Source organism: Caretta caretta, chromosome 5 (genome assembly GCF_965140235.1).
Source record: "Caretta caretta isolate rCarCar2 chromosome 5, rCarCar1.hap1, whole genome shotgun sequence".
Lineage (NCBI taxonomy): Eukaryota > Metazoa > Chordata > Testudines > Cheloniidae > Caretta > Caretta caretta.
Window position 1 is genome coordinate 66,001,554 of NC_134210.1, and position 20,725 is coordinate 66,022,278.

At 40.8% G+C, this 20,725-nt stretch overlaps 1 protein-coding gene across 1 annotated transcript in view; it reads right to left on the reverse strand.

Annotated features, from left to right (window-relative positions):
• The window catches only part of SLCO4C1 (solute carrier organic anion transporter family member 4C1), a 102,541-nt gene extending 99,758 nt beyond the window's left edge, over positions 1 to 2,783 (reverse strand). Inside the window, exon 1 of the mRNA XM_048851191.2 lies at positions 2,191 to 2,783. Within this exon, the coding sequence (XP_048707148.1) occupies positions 2,191 to 2,416 (226 nt within the window). The 5' untranslated portion in view covers positions 2,417 to 2,783. The remainder of the gene's footprint in view (positions 1 to 2,190) is intronic.
• Positions 2,784 to 20,725: the final 17,942 nt, after the last annotated feature.

Genomic DNA, 20,725 nt, shown 5'->3' on the forward strand with positions numbered 1-20,725 from the left:
GAATGTTATAATTCTTGACATCTGATTTGTGTCCATTTATTCTTTTATGTAGAGATTGTCCAGTTTGACCAATGTACATGGCAGAGGGGCATTGCTGGCCCATGATGGCATATATCACATTGGTGGATGTGCAGGTGAACGAGTGTGGCTGATGTTATTAGGCCCTGTGATGGTGTCCCCTGAATAGATATGTGGGCACAGTTGGCAACGGGCTTTGTTGCAAGGATAGGTTCATAAACCAGTCGGAGAACACTTCAATCTCTCTGGTCATGTGATTACAGACATGAAAGTTGCGATATTATAACAAAAAAACTTCAAATCCAGACTCCCGCGAGAAACTGTTGAATTGGAATTCATTTGCAAATTGGATACAATTAACTTAGGCTTGAATAGAGACTGGGAGTGGCTAAGTCATTATGCAAGGTAACCTATTTCCCCTTGTTTCCCCCCCCCCCCCCCCAGATGTTCTTGTTAAACCCTGGATTTGTGCTGGAAATGGCCCAACTTGATTATCATATACATTGTAAGGAGAGTGATCACTTTAGATAAGCTATTACCAGCAGGAGAGTGGGGTGGGGGGGGAGGTATTTTTTCATGCTTTGTGTGTATAAAAAGATCTTCTACACTTTCCACAGTATGCATCCGATGAAGTGAGCTGTAGCTCACGAAAGCTTATGCTCAAATAAATTGGTTAGTCTCTAAGGTGCCACAAGTACTCCTTTTCTTTTTTAGATGAGTTACTGTATCTCCTGGAAGACCTCTGTGTACCAGTTGAAAACCACTGCTCAAACCACTGAAATATTGGGCAAGAGGCTGGGGCCCCCTGCTGCTTTCTTTTTGGTGGATGGGGGAGGGTGCAATCTGGTAAGCATGCAAATGAAGTCAAGGGGGCTTTCTTCAGGCAGCCATCTGGCAAGGCTCTTTGCAGGATCAAGGCTAAATTATCATTAATGCCACAGATGTGTTTTAAGAAAAATGTAATACTAACTGAAAGTACATGTCCCAGCCCAAAGATCAAACGTTATGCAGAAGTAAGGGTGGCATGGTATTGCCAACCTTACTTATGCACTGCTGCTGGCGGCAAAGAATTGCAGAAGCGTGGCCAGTGCCCACAAGATGTATAGCATGCAGAGCCCAATTTCCTGGCTATCCCGCCTCAGCCCTCCTTCCCCAATTGGGAAGAGGCTGATACCACCCCTGAAGGTGATCCCTGATCTCCAGAACTGTACTGTGAATATTACAAGTAAAGCTTGTATGTTGCAAGTTTTTCAGCTATTGTTTTGTTTTATGATTTAGGCCTAGAACTCAGTGATTAATGTTACACTTGACTCAAGCACCAGGAAAAAGTGTTTCACTAGAATCCATGACTCCTAGAAAAAAACCTGTTAAGTTATCCTGACTATGGTCCCAACCCTGCAGAAGTTTACACATATGCTTAACTTCAATACATAAAGGTAAGTACGTGCTTAACAGTTTCCAGGATCAGGGCCTGTATGTAGTCATAACTGCACACCCACTGATGCATCAGGCTCTCAGGTTTGACTGCTGGAGGTTTACAGTACCAAGCCATTGTTAAAACAACAAATACAAGTGGCTAAAAATATACTTTAAGTTTGTAGATAGGTTAATTTAGCTGATGAAAAACAGTGGACTTGCTTGGAACACCAACTCATGTTTATTATTTTGTTAACATTTGATTTGTTTGTAAAGTCATATAAAGTAAGAGTTGTACCTCTTATTTGCCATATTTAAAAAAAAAAAGGGAAGCATTTCCCCTATATTATAAGTAGTAGTGAAGTGGTACAGGAAAGGGTATGAAACCTATTGATCAGAGAGGCACTCAGGGATTCAGACAAGTTTAAGAGCAAGTAAAAAAAAAAAAAAGTGGGGGGAGGGGTAGTGGGAAAGCACCTGAGAGTCTGGCATTATCTAGGTCACTTTGGGTAGGAGCCTGAATATGCATAACATGGAGCCTGACGAAGTCACAAGATTGCCACATTTTACACTAACGCCAACCCTGCTGGAGCTCACAGCCCCGGTTCCTCTCTCATCCCAAGAGAGAAAGTCCCTTCCACAGCCTCCCTGGCCCATGATCCCATCCCACCCTTCTCCTCCACCTTCCCCACAAGGGGCACGGTACGACTGCCCTTTCCCCAGGGATCGCCCCCGACCCCCGCAGGCGAGGGTTACCTTGGAAGACGGCCAGCAGGCTGTAGGCGCTCAGGTAGCCCTCGGGGTTGTTGCACAGCTGCAGAGCCCTAGGAGTGAAGCTGCCCCACCCGCAGGGCCCCTCCTCACACACCGACGGGGGGCGGCCGGGGACCGGGCGGGAGCGGCTGGCGCTCGCCCTGGGGTGGAGACGGAGGTCGGGGCTGGAGGGCTCGAAAGCCGGGTTCACGATACCTTCCCGCGCCATGGCGCTGCCAGCCGCGCTCGGCCCCTAGCCCCGCTCCAGCCAGACACAGCCTCACCCGGGACCGGCCCTTCTAAATGCTCGGGACAGGGGGCTGCTGCCTCCCGTTGGGCCGCCCCCGCGCAGCCCCGCCCTGCTTGCGACTGGGGAGCTGGCTCCGGCGGTTTCGAAGAGCGGAGGCGGCGACTGCTGCTGCCCGGCACCTGCCGCCTTTCCCAACACAGCCCTGGCTAAGGGGAGGCTGCGGCGTCTCTGCCTCCAAGAGCTGCCCCTGCCCCAGAGCGGGCCGTTCGCCGGCAGCCCTCTCGCCTTCCAAAGAAAACGTGTTAAAGCTGCCTTTTCTCGGTCTGCCTTCTGCCCCCCCTCCCCTGCACGGCGGCTTTTCGCCCTACCAAGGCATCATCACCCAAGGAACCTGCAAAATGACACCGCACCACCACTGGAAGCTTTTTGCAATTTCCATGGTTATGCCTCAATACCCAGTTCTCCTTTACGTTACTGGAGTCATGATTGTTTACGGTAATTAAGCATGTTAGGGTGCATGAAGTCAGGAAAAAACAGCCGGTGGACATGGGACTAGCCTGAGCTCCCAGCTAGGATGACTGATTTAGGCTCCACAACCACTGAATCTCCGGGGGGTGTGAATGTGAGTGACTGGCTTTGTTGCAAAGAGCAATGAAATCGGACTTTAGGTGGATAGATAGAAACCTCATTGTATTTTAAAAAATCAAGTACCTGAAAGAATCCCCTGCTGCAAGTCTCTGGCTAGACCCGAAACTTTCAAAACACCAAATGCTACTGATGGAAAAAGCTAGAGGGTAGTTATTCCAGGTGCTGTCCTTCCTCACACCCAGAAAATTAGATGGGATGAAACCCATCCTGAATCACTAATCTAATTTTTGACAAAAAACATTTTCCAAATGTTGTCTCTGAGAACAGTTTTTCCTGTGTTGACTCACAGACACTAGTTGTGTTGGGGATCTGATAGATGCTGGCATCTCATAAGCCTATAAATATATTCCTGACACAGAACAAGGAAGAGGTATTAAAACTTTTGTGGAGGCATGTTCAAGTGTGGGTGTTCATCAGGTGTTTAGTGGTAGTACCAGTTTGTTTACAAAGAACAGGAGTTAATCATCTTACCCCTCTGAACAAGAACATTTTGGAAGGAGTCCAGGGATTATTTAATATCACCAGCAGGTGCTCATCACAGGCAGTACAAATTTGTCTTATGGGATCCTCCATCCCCTTTCATGAGTCCAAAACAGTTTAGACTCACAGGAAAGAAAAAAAATTGAGCCAGCAGGTGTTAGAAAAGGCCTTGGTTAAGTCTCAGGACATATGTCTGACTCCCCAACCAGGATTTCTTTCCCTTAAGCAAGCAGCCTGGCATTTCAAGTAGTCCTAGCAACTCAAGGGAGCACATAGCAAGAGGACAGACAATTTAAAATAGAGAAGGTTTGTGAAAATTCAAAGCAGTGAAAGAACAGAATTCTTTTTGCTTTAAAAGACAACCTAACTATTCTAGAGCAGTGGATTGTGAAACAGAAAGAAAATACTTTTTTAGAGCAAGGACTGTTTTTAGAAGTCAGATGGAACGTTGGAGTCAAACTGTTCCATAGCAGTTGAGAGTGACAGTTGGTGGATGATGTCACCATACCATTACCAGACCAAGGCAGAGTAGGATACTATGAAAGTAAATCCCTTTACCTTCCTCACACAGACTCAGCAAAACATCCCTCTGCATTTGTGCCTGTTTCACTTACGGCCTGATTCTGCTGCCCTTAGTCACTGAATAGTCCCTCTGATTTCAATTGGACTGACTGAAACCTAAGTGACTACTTGAGAGCTGGTTGACTATCGGATAGTATGGGGTGTAGTTAAGGAAGATAAGACAATTGCAGAGAAGCTACACCACTACTTTGTATTGGCCTTTAGCAAGTAGGATTTCGGGGAAGACACCTACCCTTTTTAGATAAGATGAGATCCTGTCAGACTGAACAAATACACTTCTCAATACCACTCCCTCATCCCTCTAGAGCCAAATGGAATACTGATCTCAATCTCACCCTAACCTGAAGCTGACTAAGCATTTTGCCCAATTTATTGTTAACACCATCTTCATCCTCTCTCCATTCCTGAAAAAATATTACTGGATTCCTGCAAGACACTTTTCAGGCAGGCTTTCAATTTCTGCTGGGTTTCAGATGTCAACATTCCTCTACGTATTTATCTCCTATACTTTGGCACTATGATAAAATCACTCCTCTGTGGATAGAGATGTTCTATGTAATATTTATCTCTACTGCAGTACATTTCTCTACATCATTTTCAGTTTCTGGATTGAGATATGCATACGCCCATTCCAAATTATCTTTCAAAGCCAGTTTTAACAGTGCTACCTCTTTTAAAAAGAATCCTCCTTTGTTACTGCTCTTCTCACAGTGAATGGAAATATTGGATCACTATAATGTTTACAATAGAAAAAGCTACATCAGCTAGAAACGATACCCTGAATTTATTCTATTTTACCTGGAATCTCATACCAAATATTACACAGCTACTGCTGCCTCTTCCAGATTTAGCTCCTTACCTTGCAAAGGGAACTGGATGTCTACACTCACATGCGTGTAGAGTCCCATTGGTTTCAATGGAACTCCTCATGGGAGAAGAGATTGGCCTGCCTGGATTGCTTTGCAGTACTGGCAACTTAGTGATATTACCTCACCCACCTTGTCTCTCTTATCCGGGGACCAACAGGGCGACAACAGCATCACATACAACTTAGTAACATGTCAGTCATGCTTCTCTTGATTCCCATATTCTTCCACTTATCCTGTCACAATTATTCTCTTCCTTTTCTATTTCCCTTCTTTTCTTCCACTTAGTTCTTCATGTCAGTTTTTTTTGTTTTGTTTTTGTTTGTTTTGTTTTATTACTTATATTTTGGATTGTTTAACATTTTTGGTAAATCTTTTAATTTATTTATGTATTTTCAAATTTTTCATGGAGGAAACACAACAAAGCTTGTAAAACTGACTTACTGTTGTGTTTTGAGTAATAAGTTTCTTGTGGATCGTTTTCCAGGAATTGTACGCAGGAATGAATTGCTGCTTGTTTTCTCAAACGTTTTTCCTGGGTTTTAGAATATAAAAAATGTTAATTTACGTTTTTAAAAACCCATGAAGCTAATTTAGCTGAAAATTTAGGTGAGTTTATTGTGTTCACATTTATTTTATATTTTATACTTAATGGGTAGAATGTTGTCAGAATGGTTTGTGTACTTTTCATATAAATGGATGCTGTCTGTAGTTAATATAGAATGCTACACCTGTGTATCTAAGACTAGAAAAAAATCTATTATTTGAGAAATAGTATGTGATTGTGTAATTAAAAACTGTCAGTCAAACTGCACTAAGGCAAAGACTGGAGGACAGGTATCTTCTGCCTCACCTTTTTAGGCCCTGCTGGGGCCCAGATGGATCTTGTGGCAGCAGAGGATCAACAGGTATGACAGCCCCAGACATGCCTCCTCCCTTCTCCATCCTTCCCACCTCAGAATAATCCCTGCACCAGGTACACAGAGCTGTCTGCATGTCTAGTGTAGAGGCCTCGTGTACCCGTGCTATTCACCAGTGTGGTGAGGGCCTTACACTTCCCTACAACCTAATTGTGCTAGCTATGCTGATCCGAAGCAGCAGTGCTGAATCTGGTTCTGTATGCACAGTGGGATAGAAGTTACGTTTTTTCAACAGTTAACCATAGTGATGTAATTATTTTTAGTTTATCCTTCTATTTCAAGATAGTAGTGTTGAATACTCTCTTCTTTCTCTTTATGTGCTCTTCCCGTCTGTGTAGGAAATACAGGTTTCTCTTTAAAATAGCATACTTCCTGCTACCACAAAATTTACTTGTTTGTTTTTTATGTGTGAAATTTAGTACTTACAAAATGAAAAATGAAGTCTTGCATTTATTCACAGAACAGGTACAGCATGAGTAGCAGGTGTACAAGCTTCTTCACAAGTGTGCCTCAACTCTGACCTTGAGCACAGTCCCGCTTTTGTGGGTGAGTATCCATCTCCATGCCATTCAGCTTTTAGCTTCTCAGCCAAGTCTGCCAGTATTTCCATTTATGTAAAGTTTGGTGATCTTTTCTGTGATCTATATACCAGTTCATTGCTAACTAGACAGAACCAAATTCATTTAACATAGTCCTTGATTTTTCATTTATAGAAAAAGTTCAACAGCATATTTGTCTTTGAGATTGTGAATCTATTAAACAAGTCTGTAGAGAAGAGCTAATTACCTTCTCTTCTTGTTGAAGGTGATAGTTACTATATTGTAGATCGGGGTAGGCAATCTATGGCACGCGTGCCAAAGGCAGCACACAAGCTGATTTTCAGTGGCACTTTTACTGCCTGGGTCCTGGCCACCGGTCCGGGGGGCTCTGCATTTTAATTTAATTTTAAATGAAGCTTCTTAAACATTTTTAAAACCTTATTTACTTTACATACAACAATAGTTTAGTTATATACTATAGACTTATAGAAAGAGACCTTCTAAAAACATTAAAATGTATTACTGGCACGTGAAACCTTAAATTAGAGTGAATAAGTGAAGACTTGGCACACCACTTCTGAAAGGTTGCGGACCCCTGTTGTAGATATACACTCACTGTCTTCACTCGAGGTAGGCAGTATTTATTATTTTGTTTCTTTCTTTCTGTTCATAGTCTGACCAAACAGTAACTGATGGGTGAGGGCAATAGTAATTTGTTTCACCTGCAGATACATGACATCTAGTGGTTGACTGTGAAACAGCTGTAGAATTCTACACTATGGAGCACTCTAATCCTCATTAGACAGAAGCACAGACCTAAGAATGTGGCTATTTTATAACTGCTACCTTCAGAATTACAGGACCTATGAATAGGTTTCTCTTAATTTACAGACCTGGGCCTTGCAAAGCAGAGCATTGGCTTGGTGAGTTTGGAAAAAAAAAAAATTTCAAAATAGAAACAATCCATTCAACTAAAGCCACGTCTATACTATAAATGCTATAGCAGCACAGCTACAGCTCTGTACTTTCTACAGCAACAGAAGGGATTTTTCCATTGCTGTAGATAATCCACCTCTCCAAGCGGTGGTAGTGAGATCCATGGAAGCATGCTTCCATCAACCTAACTGTGTCTACACCAGCGGTTAGGTCCGCTTAACTATGTCATTCAGGATCGTGAATTTTTCACACTCCTGAATGACACAGCTAGGTTGATGTAAATGTTAAGTGTAGACCAAATCTAAGAATTATATGGTGATTTCTGTACCAATCCTGCAAGTTACCTGACTTCTTATTTCCTTGCAACCCCTTAGCATGCTCAAGGATATTCTGGATAGTTACATATACTCACATTTATAGCCGTCATATGTTGAATGTTTAGTTGTACATGGAAATTTATTCAGATAAAATTGAAAAAACTGAATTTATTGCTGGGTTTGTGCTGGGTTTCTTTGAGAAGATATATCGTTTGACCAGTTCTAACTGCAACTTCATTCCCATATTAGATGTTTTTCACTCAATATGTTCAGGCTTTTAGAGTTAATTTGTTGCCCTATAACTAACTAATAAGATGAAATTCACAGTGGTTCTTATTTTTCATCATGGGGAGGGATAGCTCAGTGGTTTGAACATTGGCCTGCTAAACCCAGGGTAGTGAGTTCAATCCTTGAGGGGGCCATTTAGGGATCTGGGGTAAAAATTGGGGATTGATCCTGCTTTGAGCAGGGGGTTGGACTAGATGACCTCCTGAGGTCCCTTCCAACCCTGATATTTTATGATTCTATGAATCACTGTGGGAGTAACTGGGGGTTTTGAGGGATTTTCCAGCTTTCCTAATATATGCAAATCTAGTATTTGTGTAAGTGATGTAGGTCTGACGTTCACTAACTGTTACTCTCCCTGTCCAAAAAAATCATTTCTTCCCACTAAAAAACTTTTGCTTTTGCTGAGTCATGGTGCTGCATGTATATGAAACAAAATGAGTTAGAAACTGTTTGTATGGGAGAATTTTGGCTTCCAGAAGCCAGTCAAAGACAGAGAAAACCATATGCACTACAGCTATCAACATTGCTTAAACTGGTGTAGCTGAACCTGTGTTAGCAACAATGGGAATTTTTTGGAAGAATCCTTAGTGTTTAAGCAATTGTTTATAAGGTAGGTAAAGAAACAGATTGTTTTTAACCTGAGAGTCTACCTTTAATAAGAAACTATGAAGAAAATTATCCTAGCAGGAGACCTAGAATGTATGACTTTATATCACTCTTACTTAATACATAGTATCACAAAATAAAGGGCTTGAGATATGAGAAAGTTGCATGGGCATTTCTTATTTTTTGAATGATTGACTTTGCAACATTAATAATGTTTTTTAACAGGGGGGTGATTATGTAGTTTCATTTATGCTTTGTATTTGTGTTGTTTAGATTCTTGTTTTGCACTAGAAGGGAAGGACTTCTGCTTTGGTTAGGAGGCCAAAGCACTGGGATTATCCTGTTAACCTAAGGAAGATGCCTCCAATGTGGAAACAAAGGCCCTGATGCACAAGAAATGAGTCAGAGCTGATGGCCTTCTATAGAGGAGACTGCATCCATATTTTTCACACAGTGAAGTTAAGATATTACAGATCTGAATAATATCAATATTACAAAAAAATTTCTATGTGGCAAAACTTCATGTCATTATACGAGATGCTAGATACATGTGTCCAAACTCTGCTAATGACTTCTACAGGCTTACTATTTGGCTCTGTCAGATGGGGACAGATTTTGGCTCTGTCACCTGGCCCTTAAAGAACGTTGGGGCTCAACTTGAACGTTGGGGCTCAACTGCTACACTTAGCTCACCACAGCCATGTGGAGAAAATAAGCAAAGTCAAATGATAGGTCATGTGACTTAATCAGGCCTTCTGCAGGGAATAAGAGCAGCATGTGTGTAAGATGTTGTCACAGGGTAGCTCAGAAAAGCAGTGGTGTGTAGTGAACGTGAGGTCCAGAAGATAACAATAAGACTATGTAGGAACTGTAACTGTTGTGCTTGACTCCTGAGTATGTGACCCTGGCCTGCACTGCATGAAATGCAAGGTGACTGGGACTGAGAGTTTGCACTTGAGGGGACCCTGGCTATTGTCTCTAGGACTCAGAGAATTGGGTGGGACTTGTGGAAAATGATGTTATTATGTTTTGCACTGAGAGGGGTAAGAGTAGCCCTGGGAGGCACCTCATAGGAGGAATAAAATATATATTTTTTTCTCCTGGAAATGTGAGGGGAGACTATGTGACAGGATAATTGGTCCTTGTGGATACACTGAACCTAGCTCTCCTGGATCAGAGCAGGTGAATCCAATCCAGCCAATTAAAGATCTGCTAATGGGCAGTTGAGGGAGGGGCTGACATAGACTGTGCCATGGGGAGTGAAAAATACAGAGGAGTGGTGTTAACTCCTGTGGTGGGTCTCTGGAGTAAGGGACCAGGGGCTCAGGGAAGCAGCCCTGGGGCTATTGCTTCAAGAAGGGAGCAGAGCTGACTGAGACTAGGAGCTGTGGTGCCAGAGACTCTGGGAGCGGTGGCCCAGAAACCTGAGGCTAAAGAATGAGTTAAGACTGTTTTGCTGTTTGTATGCTTACCTCAGTCAAGGAAACAAACCTCCTTGTAAAGACTGGGCATGGCATCACATGCTTTGTAGCTGGGGAGAAGTCTCACATGGTGCTAGGTGTTGCACAGACTCAACTATTTCTGTGTGAAGGAACGCAGCTACGCACCAAACAAGGAGGAGCCAAAGACTGATTAGAGTCTAGGGGAAGACTTTTGTCCTAGCCCTCTGAACAAGGGTGTATTTAAGCCTAAATGAATAGGTTTTCCATAGTATTAGGTCCCTAGACTGGAGAAATATCAAATCAATTCCAGCCAGAGTATATTTTCCCATGGAAAATTAGTAGCCCTTCTGAGGGAAAGTTTGAAAAGGAACTAAACAGAATGGAAAGCATTCTAAATAAGTGGAAGAATCTTTGAAAGGGATCCAAGATATACAACAGCTCATAAAATGGGCAAACTGGCTTGTCACTAATGGGATGCAAGAAATGTGAAGGTCAGTTTAAATCCCACAGGTAAATCTTCTGCTTTGCAAAGACAACATGACTGCTGAGGAAATTACTAGCAAATGTTCCAGGGTTATTTTATGCTTCCTTGCTGAGAGCTCATGAATTTGGCAGCTGACATTAAGTGACAATTTCAAAAATGTTTATACAGTTCAACTTCAACTGCCCTTTGGAATAATGTGGCAACACAAGTTTTCCATAGAACATTCATCCAACTTTTTGAAGGCATCAGAAAAATTTAAATCAAATTCTGCAGCATATAGATGATGTGTCTGGGAAGTAAATCCACTTCTGGTAAGAGTCATGAATCTGAAAGTGTACAGTTATATTTACCAAAGATTTAAGCATACTGTGCTCCCAGAGCGGGGTTGAAATGAGACAATCCAAATATGCAAAAACAAGAGGGTGACGGGGGCTACCTAGGTTCTTGGGTACAATTACAAATCGTAATCCTCACTTTAAATAAGGCAGAACTAAGTACCATTGAAGGAACTTATTTAAAAAGACAGGGAATTAAAACAAAGCTTAGAACATAGGGTGAAATCCTGGCCCTACTGATATTAATGGCAGTTCTGCAACTGACATTACTGAGCCAGGATTTCCACTCTTAATCCAATCATCTTTGAGCACAATGACTCTGAGCTCAGATAGTTCCATGCTTTTCAATAGAACTATCCAGGTTAGGCCTCAGTGGTCTGGCTCAAAAGGAATATCACCAATAGTATACACCTGAAAAGCAATAACAGACAGAGATATATAGATGACTATAGAGAGTAGATTAGGGAAACAGATTACAATAGAGCCAGTTGGAAATATTTTGAAGCTTTTTCATCCAAAAAATCCAGCATGTCAAAACCAAAATTTTTTGGAAATCTATTTGTTTTAATGGTTCAGGATGGAATTTCTTCTCAAACCCAAGGAGAGAGGGGCCCATACCAAAGTAGTTAAGGCCTAGGATGTGGGAGATGCAGCTTCAAGTCCCTCTTCCTGATTTAGAACAGAGATTGGAACCTGGGTCTCCCACCTTCAAGGTGAGAGGCTATTCTGAAATATGTTGCTTTCTCTTATTTTCATGAAAAATTTTGAAAGGTTCTAGTTTTGTTCTGATGTGGATTGATAACAAATATCAAAACTGCAATTTTTTTGCCATCTGGAATTCTTGCTTTCCTCCCAGACCTAATTACAACATTAGTCAAGACACTTCTAGTCCACATCAAGAATGTACAAATTCTTGCATTTAAAAAGTATTCCATATATGTGGAGTATAAACCTGTTAAATATAAATATATATATATATATATATATATAGTTTTGAAACATTGTCACCACTTTCCCATAAGATGTAAATAAAGAAATAAATGCTGACAAACTTACCAAATGCAAATAAGAACTGAAGCATCTATAATGAACTGCAAGTATAGATAGATTCTTTTTAAAGGAGTTGAAATCATAATGTTGAGTTCTGAGATTAGAAAACCCTACTTATTTTGGATTGGAGACAAGGGAGTCTCGAGCAAGCTTTGTATTATAAACTAGTCAAGAGGACTGGAAAATAAGGACAGCTCTGAAAGATGAGAAGGAAGTGATGTATTAATGAACAGATTATAGGAGTAGGTGGGTGAGGTTCTGTGGCCTGCAGTGTGCAGGTGCTCAAACTAGATGATCATGATGACCCCTCTGGCCTTAAAGCCTATGAGACTTAAAAATCACCATTTAAAATGTCTAAACAAAGAATAAGGTAAATGCCAAAGTTCTGGAATGTATTAATTTTTCAGAAATTAAAGTGTTTTGTGGTTCAAAAATAATAGCTAATGGCCTTGAATTTGGCTCAGTTTCACAAAAAAAAAATCACAGTTTTGATATTTTGTTCTGTTCCAATGTGGAACAAAACCCAAACCTTCAAAAAAAATTTCATGAAAAAGCAGAGACGCACAACCTTTCAGCCCAGAATAGCCAATAGCTCAGTGATTAGGTCACTCACATGGGATATGGGGAATTTAGACTACTATATTAAATCCATGGAATTGTTATACAATTACTTAGTAAGACATTGGTCATCAAATTCTGAGAGGTGCTGAGCACCCACACCTCACATTGATGCCAATGTAAATTGCAGATGCTCAGAATCTCCTGGGATCAGGCCTTTAATTTGAAAGCAAAGCAGATAGTGATGAAGCAGTATTGTCAGGTGACTTTGTCTAATCTGTCTAAAGCTTCAACTACAAGTGACATTTTTAAAAGGTAATAAAATGTTGGCATTATTCCTTGATGCACATCAAGGACAGAATTTAAATCCTATATCCAACCAATACAAATATCTGCAGCAAAAAGTGCATTTTCATTTGCAAAGTTCTGTAAGCCAACTGTCATAATCTAACATAGCGCCAGCAGTATTATGAATGACAAGAGTTTAAAAAAATCATGTGATTGGGTCAAATCAGAAAGTTTTTGATCTCTTCTCTGCTTTTTGAATTTCCCGTGTGTGGGGAGTTCCAAAATTAGAACACAGATCAAAACCCATACCTTCCAACCTCTTGTGACACAAAATATACATAAAGTGCTCCCTAATGGCGCAGAGGTCTCTCACCTTCTCCCAAAATGCCAATATCTTCCTGTCTCACTGACCACATCAGTTATCTATGAACCATGCTAGTAGCCCCATGTTAACTCTGCACCCCAGCCCCACATCAATTAATCTTGTGCACTTCAGCTCCGTATCAACACTGAACATTAAGCCAAGCATCAGTTCCGCACACCTCTGCTCCTCTTGCAGCTGTGGAGATCCTTCATCCTTCTCTTAGGATTGTGGGGTGCAAGTTCAGGGCCTCCTCACCCCAGTCTACCAGGCCTGGTGAGGTAGGACTCCAGGAATTCTTCACCATGCACTCTTTCATACTTAGCAGGAGGGGGCAATTCTAGTGGGGGTCCTCTTCTCCTCCTTCCTTGACCTGGTGTTACATAGATAGAGGGGAGGAGCTGACCCATTTTTCAATGGAGGAATGCTCTAAGCTGATGGGCTCTTTTTGCTTCCACCGCTCTGTGAAAATGACATGGGATACTCCCTCTCCCTTACCCAAAAACCTCCTTCCTTTCTTGAGGGGAGAGAGACAACTCTGCCCACTACCTGCTACAAATGTGAGTGGCTGTTCTTCCCCAAGTGACAGGAAAATGGGGAAGGCAGCCAATCACAGTAGATTTCTCTGGAGCAGGTCTGAACTTTGTGAAGGCCTGGGATTCTCCATGATGGTAGGAGGGGCCAAAATCCTATTACTGGAGAGTGTTCACAACAACTGCACCAGCAGCAGCAAATGAATTTTTGGGAACCATTTTGGAGTGAAACTGACCAAATACACAGGTTTCAGAGTAGCAGCAGTGTTAGTCTGTATCCGCAAAAAGAAAAGGAGTGTTTGTGGCACCTTAGAGACTAACCAATTTATTTGAGCATAAGCTTTCATGAGCTCATGAAAGCTTATGCTCAAATAAATTGGCTAGTCTCTAAGATGCCACAAGTACTCCTTTTCTTTTTGACCAAATAGAGCTATCTTTGATTCTCAAGCTGTTGTAGCCTCAGCACTGGGGTTAGAGTAATTCTTAGTCCAGCTAGCTGTGGTCCCTAAAGAAGCACATCAGCTGATAATTACCAAGGGGAGCTCCATTCCACTTCCATATTCCCTTTAACTTCCCTGATGCATCTTCTATGCTGATGGAAGGGAGAAAGTATGTGTGTGGATGGGTGGGGTGGGAGTGGTTTGTGTAGGAGCTAGCTCTACCACCTTTAAGCCACTTGAGAAGTCCCCTCTGCTGGGGATTTCATCTGCTATTGCACTGCAGCGTAAAGGGAATGGAAATAGGGATGAGACTATGACCAAGAAAATATATTCCTGAGAATCTGTTCAAGTTCTAAAATGCTTAATCTCCCACTGCTCAAGCAAGTAGTCCCACTCAATGAGTAAATGTCAGTCAGTATAAGGGTTGCAGAAAAGAAAATAATTCTCAAAATAGTTTAATTTTGAACAAATTAATAGTTTAAAATCTTTTGCATGTTGAATTTGAAGCCATTTAAAACTTAAATATTTACCTATTCATATTTAACTCCTTCCCACGAGAGAGAGGAAAAACAAAGGAATAGGCCTATTTCAGATCCCATCTAAATCTATGGCACAACTCCCATTCACTTCAATGGGAGTTGGACTGGCCCAGTATTTTTGTGTTACTGTTTAGCTTCAATCTGTTTAAACATTAGGTGTCTTGCAATTTTTTCAAGAACATCACAAAGCCATTTCATTAACAAAATGCAAGCATATATCACAAGACAATCTATTTCCGTGCAATACATCACATTTCTGAAGTCCCAGTCTTATTAATCTCTCCTCATATGACAGCTGTTCCATATCCTTAATCATTTTGTTGCCCTATTCTGAACCTTTTCCAATATATCATTTTTGAGGTGGGGCAACCACATCTGCGCACAGTATTCAAAATGTGGACGTACCATGGATTTATATAGAGGCAATATGATATTTTCTGTCTTCTTATCTATCCCTTAATGATTTCCAACATTCTGTTTGCTTTTTTGACTGCCACTGCACAATGAGTGGATGTTTTCAGAGAACTATCCACAATGACTCCAAGATCTTTCCTGAGTGGTAACAGCTAATTTAGACCCCATTATTTTATATGTATAGTTGGGATTATGTTTTCCATTGTGCATTACTATGCATTTATCAACATTAAATTTCATCTTCTATTTTGTTGCCCAGTCACCCTGTTTTGAGAGACCCTTTTGTAGCTCTTTGCAGTCTGCCTGGGACTTAACTATATTGAGTAGTTTTGTATCATCTGCAGATTTTGCCTCCTCACTGTTTACCCCTTTTTCCAGATCATTTTGGAGCAGCCACACCCCAGATCATCAGCAGTGCTATGAAAGCTGGTCTTGTCTCCAGAGCCCAGATTGGCAGGGAGATAAGCAAACAAGAGAAACTGCTTTGTACACCACCACAGATCTCTGTTTGGCTGAGAGATGTCAGAAAATCCAGTGCCCAACTTCCTATTACAAGCTCTCCTGGGAAGAAGGGATGGTATGGGCAGCAAGAGAGGATGTGTTGCAGTAGTGACATAGCAGGCCAAGAGTGCGCACTTGGGTTTGGGACACAGGCCCAGAAAAAAATATAGGCATGTGGACCCATTCAGCCCACACCACACTGTACATGAAGATCAGTCAGAGCCCAAAGGAAGTTGTCATGGTCCTGTACCAGATATGGACTGGCTTCAGAGTTTGCTTATATACACCAGATGTGTTCATTGTAAGATCATTTAATGCTCTGCCAGGTATAGCTGAGGTAAGCCCCCTGGCGGGCCGCAGGACAAAGGTTCCCGATCCCTGGTTTAGCATGTTATTAATGAAGGAGGCCCATGTTTGATGAGTAATGCTGAGGAGGCACTCCTTGTTGGCTGGTCAAAATAACTGTTGCTGATAAAGCTGCGTGTTTGTTACTGATAATGGCGTTGGGATGATTTCTGGGTGAATTCCTTCCTCCCCAAAGGCAGTAGGAGTGATCTCCACCTCAAGGTAAGGGTTGGAGTTTGGAAACCTCTATGGACAATTTCTGCTTAACCACTTTGTCAATGCAGCACACGTAGTTCAGTAGTATAAATAGTGAATTTATGAATATTGTTCTATTTGTAAATTGTAGCTCTGCTTCTCAGTCATCAGAAGTAAAATATTAAGTCCTTAGTAACAGAAGATGGATTTTTTTAACTTATTTCCCACTGCTGGCAATATTATATAAGAGGCTATGCTGCATATCTCCAGAAAAATCAATTCATATAGGAAGCTCTTTTGGAAAGGGAAGTGTCAGATTAAACTCCTTCAACGAGATGATTATCAGGAAAGAAACACTTCTGCTCCTTTCCTGACACTGTCTTTTTCTGGTAGATTTCCTGCTTAGGGGCACCATGTCCCAATTACAGTTTCAGAAGACATTGTGCCTTGGGAAATAACAATGTTTCCCAGATTTCTCTGGAGTATAGGCAGTGTAATGTCCTCGGTTTGGTATTGGACACAGGCAGAATACACAGAGACATAACCAAGGAGGTTTCAATAGCCCTCTACTGGAGCTATTTTAGAATACATTGCATGGACCACACCCAGATGCAGCCAACTGTACTTCCTGGTATAGGCCTCTATCATGTCTCTTGAAAGCATAGTCCATAGGCTCCCTGGAATGACTGCTGCATTCCCACTTTCTAGGTAGGCACTATCTTGCTCCCTTGTGTGCTTAGCAAGCTGCACTGGTAGATAAGGAAAAGGAGGGGCAATGGTCTCACTCTTTATCCATCATTCCATGCCCTTGTAGCAGAAGCTGTGGACTAGGGGACGCAAGGATGGCCATTTTGTCAGGGTTCAGGTGCAGGTGTGCTGTGCGGGGAGGCTCATTGCATCCTTTTCTTCACTATTATACCACTCACTTCTCAATCCCCTGGTAGGTCCAGACAGAATCTTGGTCTTAGTCAGTTTTCAGATATGATGGTGGCAACTTCTCTCTTAAGAGCTGCATTGGGAAATGACTACAATTTTCTGTAAAGCAGAGCAACAGCAGCCACCTAAAGACAAATTTCTTCAAAGTTTTACACAATACCATAACTTTTACTTTCTAAACATCGAAGTTCATGTGTCTGGTTGTTTATCTATGCTCTTTTAGTAACTCTTCAGAAACTCTGAAATGTGCTATTTTTATTTTCATAGTAATGTAATTCTAATAGTGTTTATAAGTTTCAGTGTTAAAAAATTTTGTTATAGAAAATATCATGGGTTTTTTAAATAAAAATGGCATTTTTACTGGTACTGTAAAATATAAATTCAGTTTCCCTAACATGAAATTTTCAACAACTATCTCTCATATTATATTTTTTGAAGATAGAATATTTATTCTAGATTTTTTTGAAATTTTTTAAACCAAGCAGCAAACTGTGAAGCATTTACTACTGTTTCTCCCATTATTCTGGATTTGGCTCACATTAAATCCTCTAGAGCCCAAGCAAGTCACTTGCTCCTCCTCCTCAATTCCACAGCTGCTCTTAGAGATATCTTCTGGTTTATGTTGGCTTTAAACTACAGGTAATGCTGTATATCTCTGCTCCAATTTACCCAATGCTACTTCACAGGAACCTACTTGGATAGCAGCCAGAAACAGAGCTAGTAAATATCAAAAATTCAATACCACTGTTTGGACTACTGTTTTAAAACTAAGTTACTAATGATTGGTAACCACTTAAAATAATTATTTGAAGATTTAAAGGTAATGAACCAGATACTCTGCTGACATAAACCAGCATAGTTCAATCAAGGCATAATATTTACATCAGCTGCTTATCTGTCCCATAGTGTTCTAAAAACATAGATAAATAAGTCCAACTCCTCAATTCACAAGGCTGGAAATTTTTTTTTTTAAAGTGCGTTTATTGTGACATCTGTTTTCTTAATGATACACAAACTACGTAATACATCAACTGAGTTCTTAAAGGGGTGCTTAAAACCTACAAGAAACTGCTTATTATATGACGTTACTGTGAATATATTAAACTGGCCTATAAACTTTATTTGACCCTTAATTTAATTTAACAAGTAAAATAAAGTGCAGCAGTTTAATGTAATCATTTCCATGTGGTCTACCACATACTTTCTTTTCTTTTATTTATTTATTTTAAGTAAACTTATTGCTGACAAAAGATTCCAGTGACAACTCCAAAGAACGGGATTCTGTATCCATAGAAAAAATACAATAGAGGTAGAATCAGTAAAAGCTAGCCGCCAATATGCCTCAACCCTGACTTCAAAAGAACACTTCTGTAGGTGAGAAGGCAAATTAGTTGCCATGACTGCTCAGTCCTTAGCCTCTCCTTTGAGATGATTAACTAGTGCCAGCTGTGGCCATTGATGTACATGGTTGTACTGAGACATCAACTCCTTCACATAGGCTGTTAACCTGAGGTAGAGCTGAACCATTGGCACAGAGGTGGAACTCTGTTTCCCGTTACCTGTCTATCATCTGTAATATCATACAAGTTCAGAAGAAAAAATAACTCGATTCTTCATGCAAATAACTAGAGAAACCTTACTTTCTATCCTGACATTTGGTAAAGTTGTTGGTTTCCACTCATAAACTCTTACAGTGGAAACTGGGTGGGGAAAGATGAAAATAGAATGTAACATCAACAGCAGTGTAGGCACTGAAAAAACATTCACACATTTCACAATCTGAACTCTTCCATCTAGCTGCTACTTCCTTTTAAAGAGTCTTTTATTAAAATAAAAAGTGAAAAATATTAATGTTCTGCTAATTAATGATTCATCAAGGAAGTTTTCTTGACATCACAAACTGCTCGTTTTTGGTTGCGAGGAGGATTATCTCTGAAGCAATTCAATCCACTGTAAAATAATGTTATTCCCAAGTAAAAACAAGCATTAAAGGCCGAAACAGGTTGCATCTTAAACAACATTTTATCTTCAGAATTTAAAAACAATATTCTGTTCCTGCATTTCAACCAAAATCAAACTTCTTGTCTTCCTTCCTAAACCCTCTCTTCTCTCTCCATTTCTGGTTACTGATAACTCCACCATCCACCCAGTCATTCAGGTCTGTGACCAGAGGGTCATCTTTGTTTCTTCCTTCCTCTTTGACAAACATAGCTGGGGTATTTCCAAATCCATTCAGTTCTTCTTCTTCTTCCAAGATGAGTCTGAATTCCTCTAACCCTACAACTCAAACTTTCAGTCAGGCCTTTATTCCCATTACAATTATTGTAACCTCCTCCTGGCCCCACTGACCTCTAGTACTTACCAAATGCTCTCACCGGGATCACCTATCAGTTTCACCACATCACCCTTCTTTTAATCTCTCCACTGGTTCCCTCTTCTCTATCCCATCACGTTCCAGTTCTTTATTTTGCTTTCATCTTTGCCCCCCCCACATGTATTTGTCCTTGTCTCTTATCAAGTCACTCCGCAGCCATCTGTCAATGACCCCAGTCTCACTGAGCCATATTTTAATCAACATACACATTTTATTAAGTATACATGGTGCTTTTCTTCGATAAAAATATAAAGTTCCATGTATCCTCAATATATTTTGTACATTTCAACATAAAAGGAGTAACATACACTTCTAGCTAATTTGTTTGTATTTTTTAAACTTTGTTCACTTTTAAAAGATTGCTGATATTTTCTTTGTATGGCCCAGCAGGTCTCAAACCTTAGCCTTCAGAGCTGCTACCCAGCATCAGTTGTAACCAGCTTGTGCACTCCTACCCATGACCTGCTGTGGACACAGACCATTGGGAAATCCCTCCTCAAGAGGTCTGACAGAAAGCAGCCTCCTGGCTCATGATTGGCTCCCTACCCTATAAAAACCCAAGGGGCATTCCAGAAATTCTCAAGGCAACAGTGTGAATCTCCTATAACTACCATAACCATTCCTGCTCTTGACTTCCTGGCTTTGACCTTGGCTTAATCTGGACTTCACCTTCTGATCCAGACTCTGACCCTTGGTATCAGCCTTGACCTGGAACCTGACTAGAAACTCCTCTGCTACTCCCAGCCTCAGGTTTGACCCTGCTCTGACCTTTGGTTCTGATGGCCCTTATCAAGATCCTGCTAGCGTTCCTACAAAACATCATTTAAATCAAGCTAAATTTGGAAATGTTAACTATGTGATTAGTAAATAAATGAATATTTTGGCCAATAGAATAGTTTTACACAATGTTAGAATTAAAAATCAGTAATACGTAATCTGTTACATCCATGCTCTGTTAGTACATTTCTGCTGTCCTACTCTTAGTATTGGTTTGTGTTTATCTTATGCAACTAGAGAACAGTTTGTGATGGGAAAAGAAGAGTGCCCCACAGATATCATTGCAGTATAATTTCCTCTTTGCCATTCCATGTCTTGAAGCATAAACAGGGTCACTTCTTACAAAGCCCACCAATATTGGCATTTCAGGATATGAACTTTGCAAAGATATTTTTGCTGTTGATGAAACTAGCAAAGAAAGTTGTCATATTTGATGATTCATGGAAAAAATGAAACTTTTTTTTTCAGTTTTACTGTCCAGTTTTTGATAAATGAGCCAGCGTTAGAGGTACAAATGAATCATTAGGTACAAAA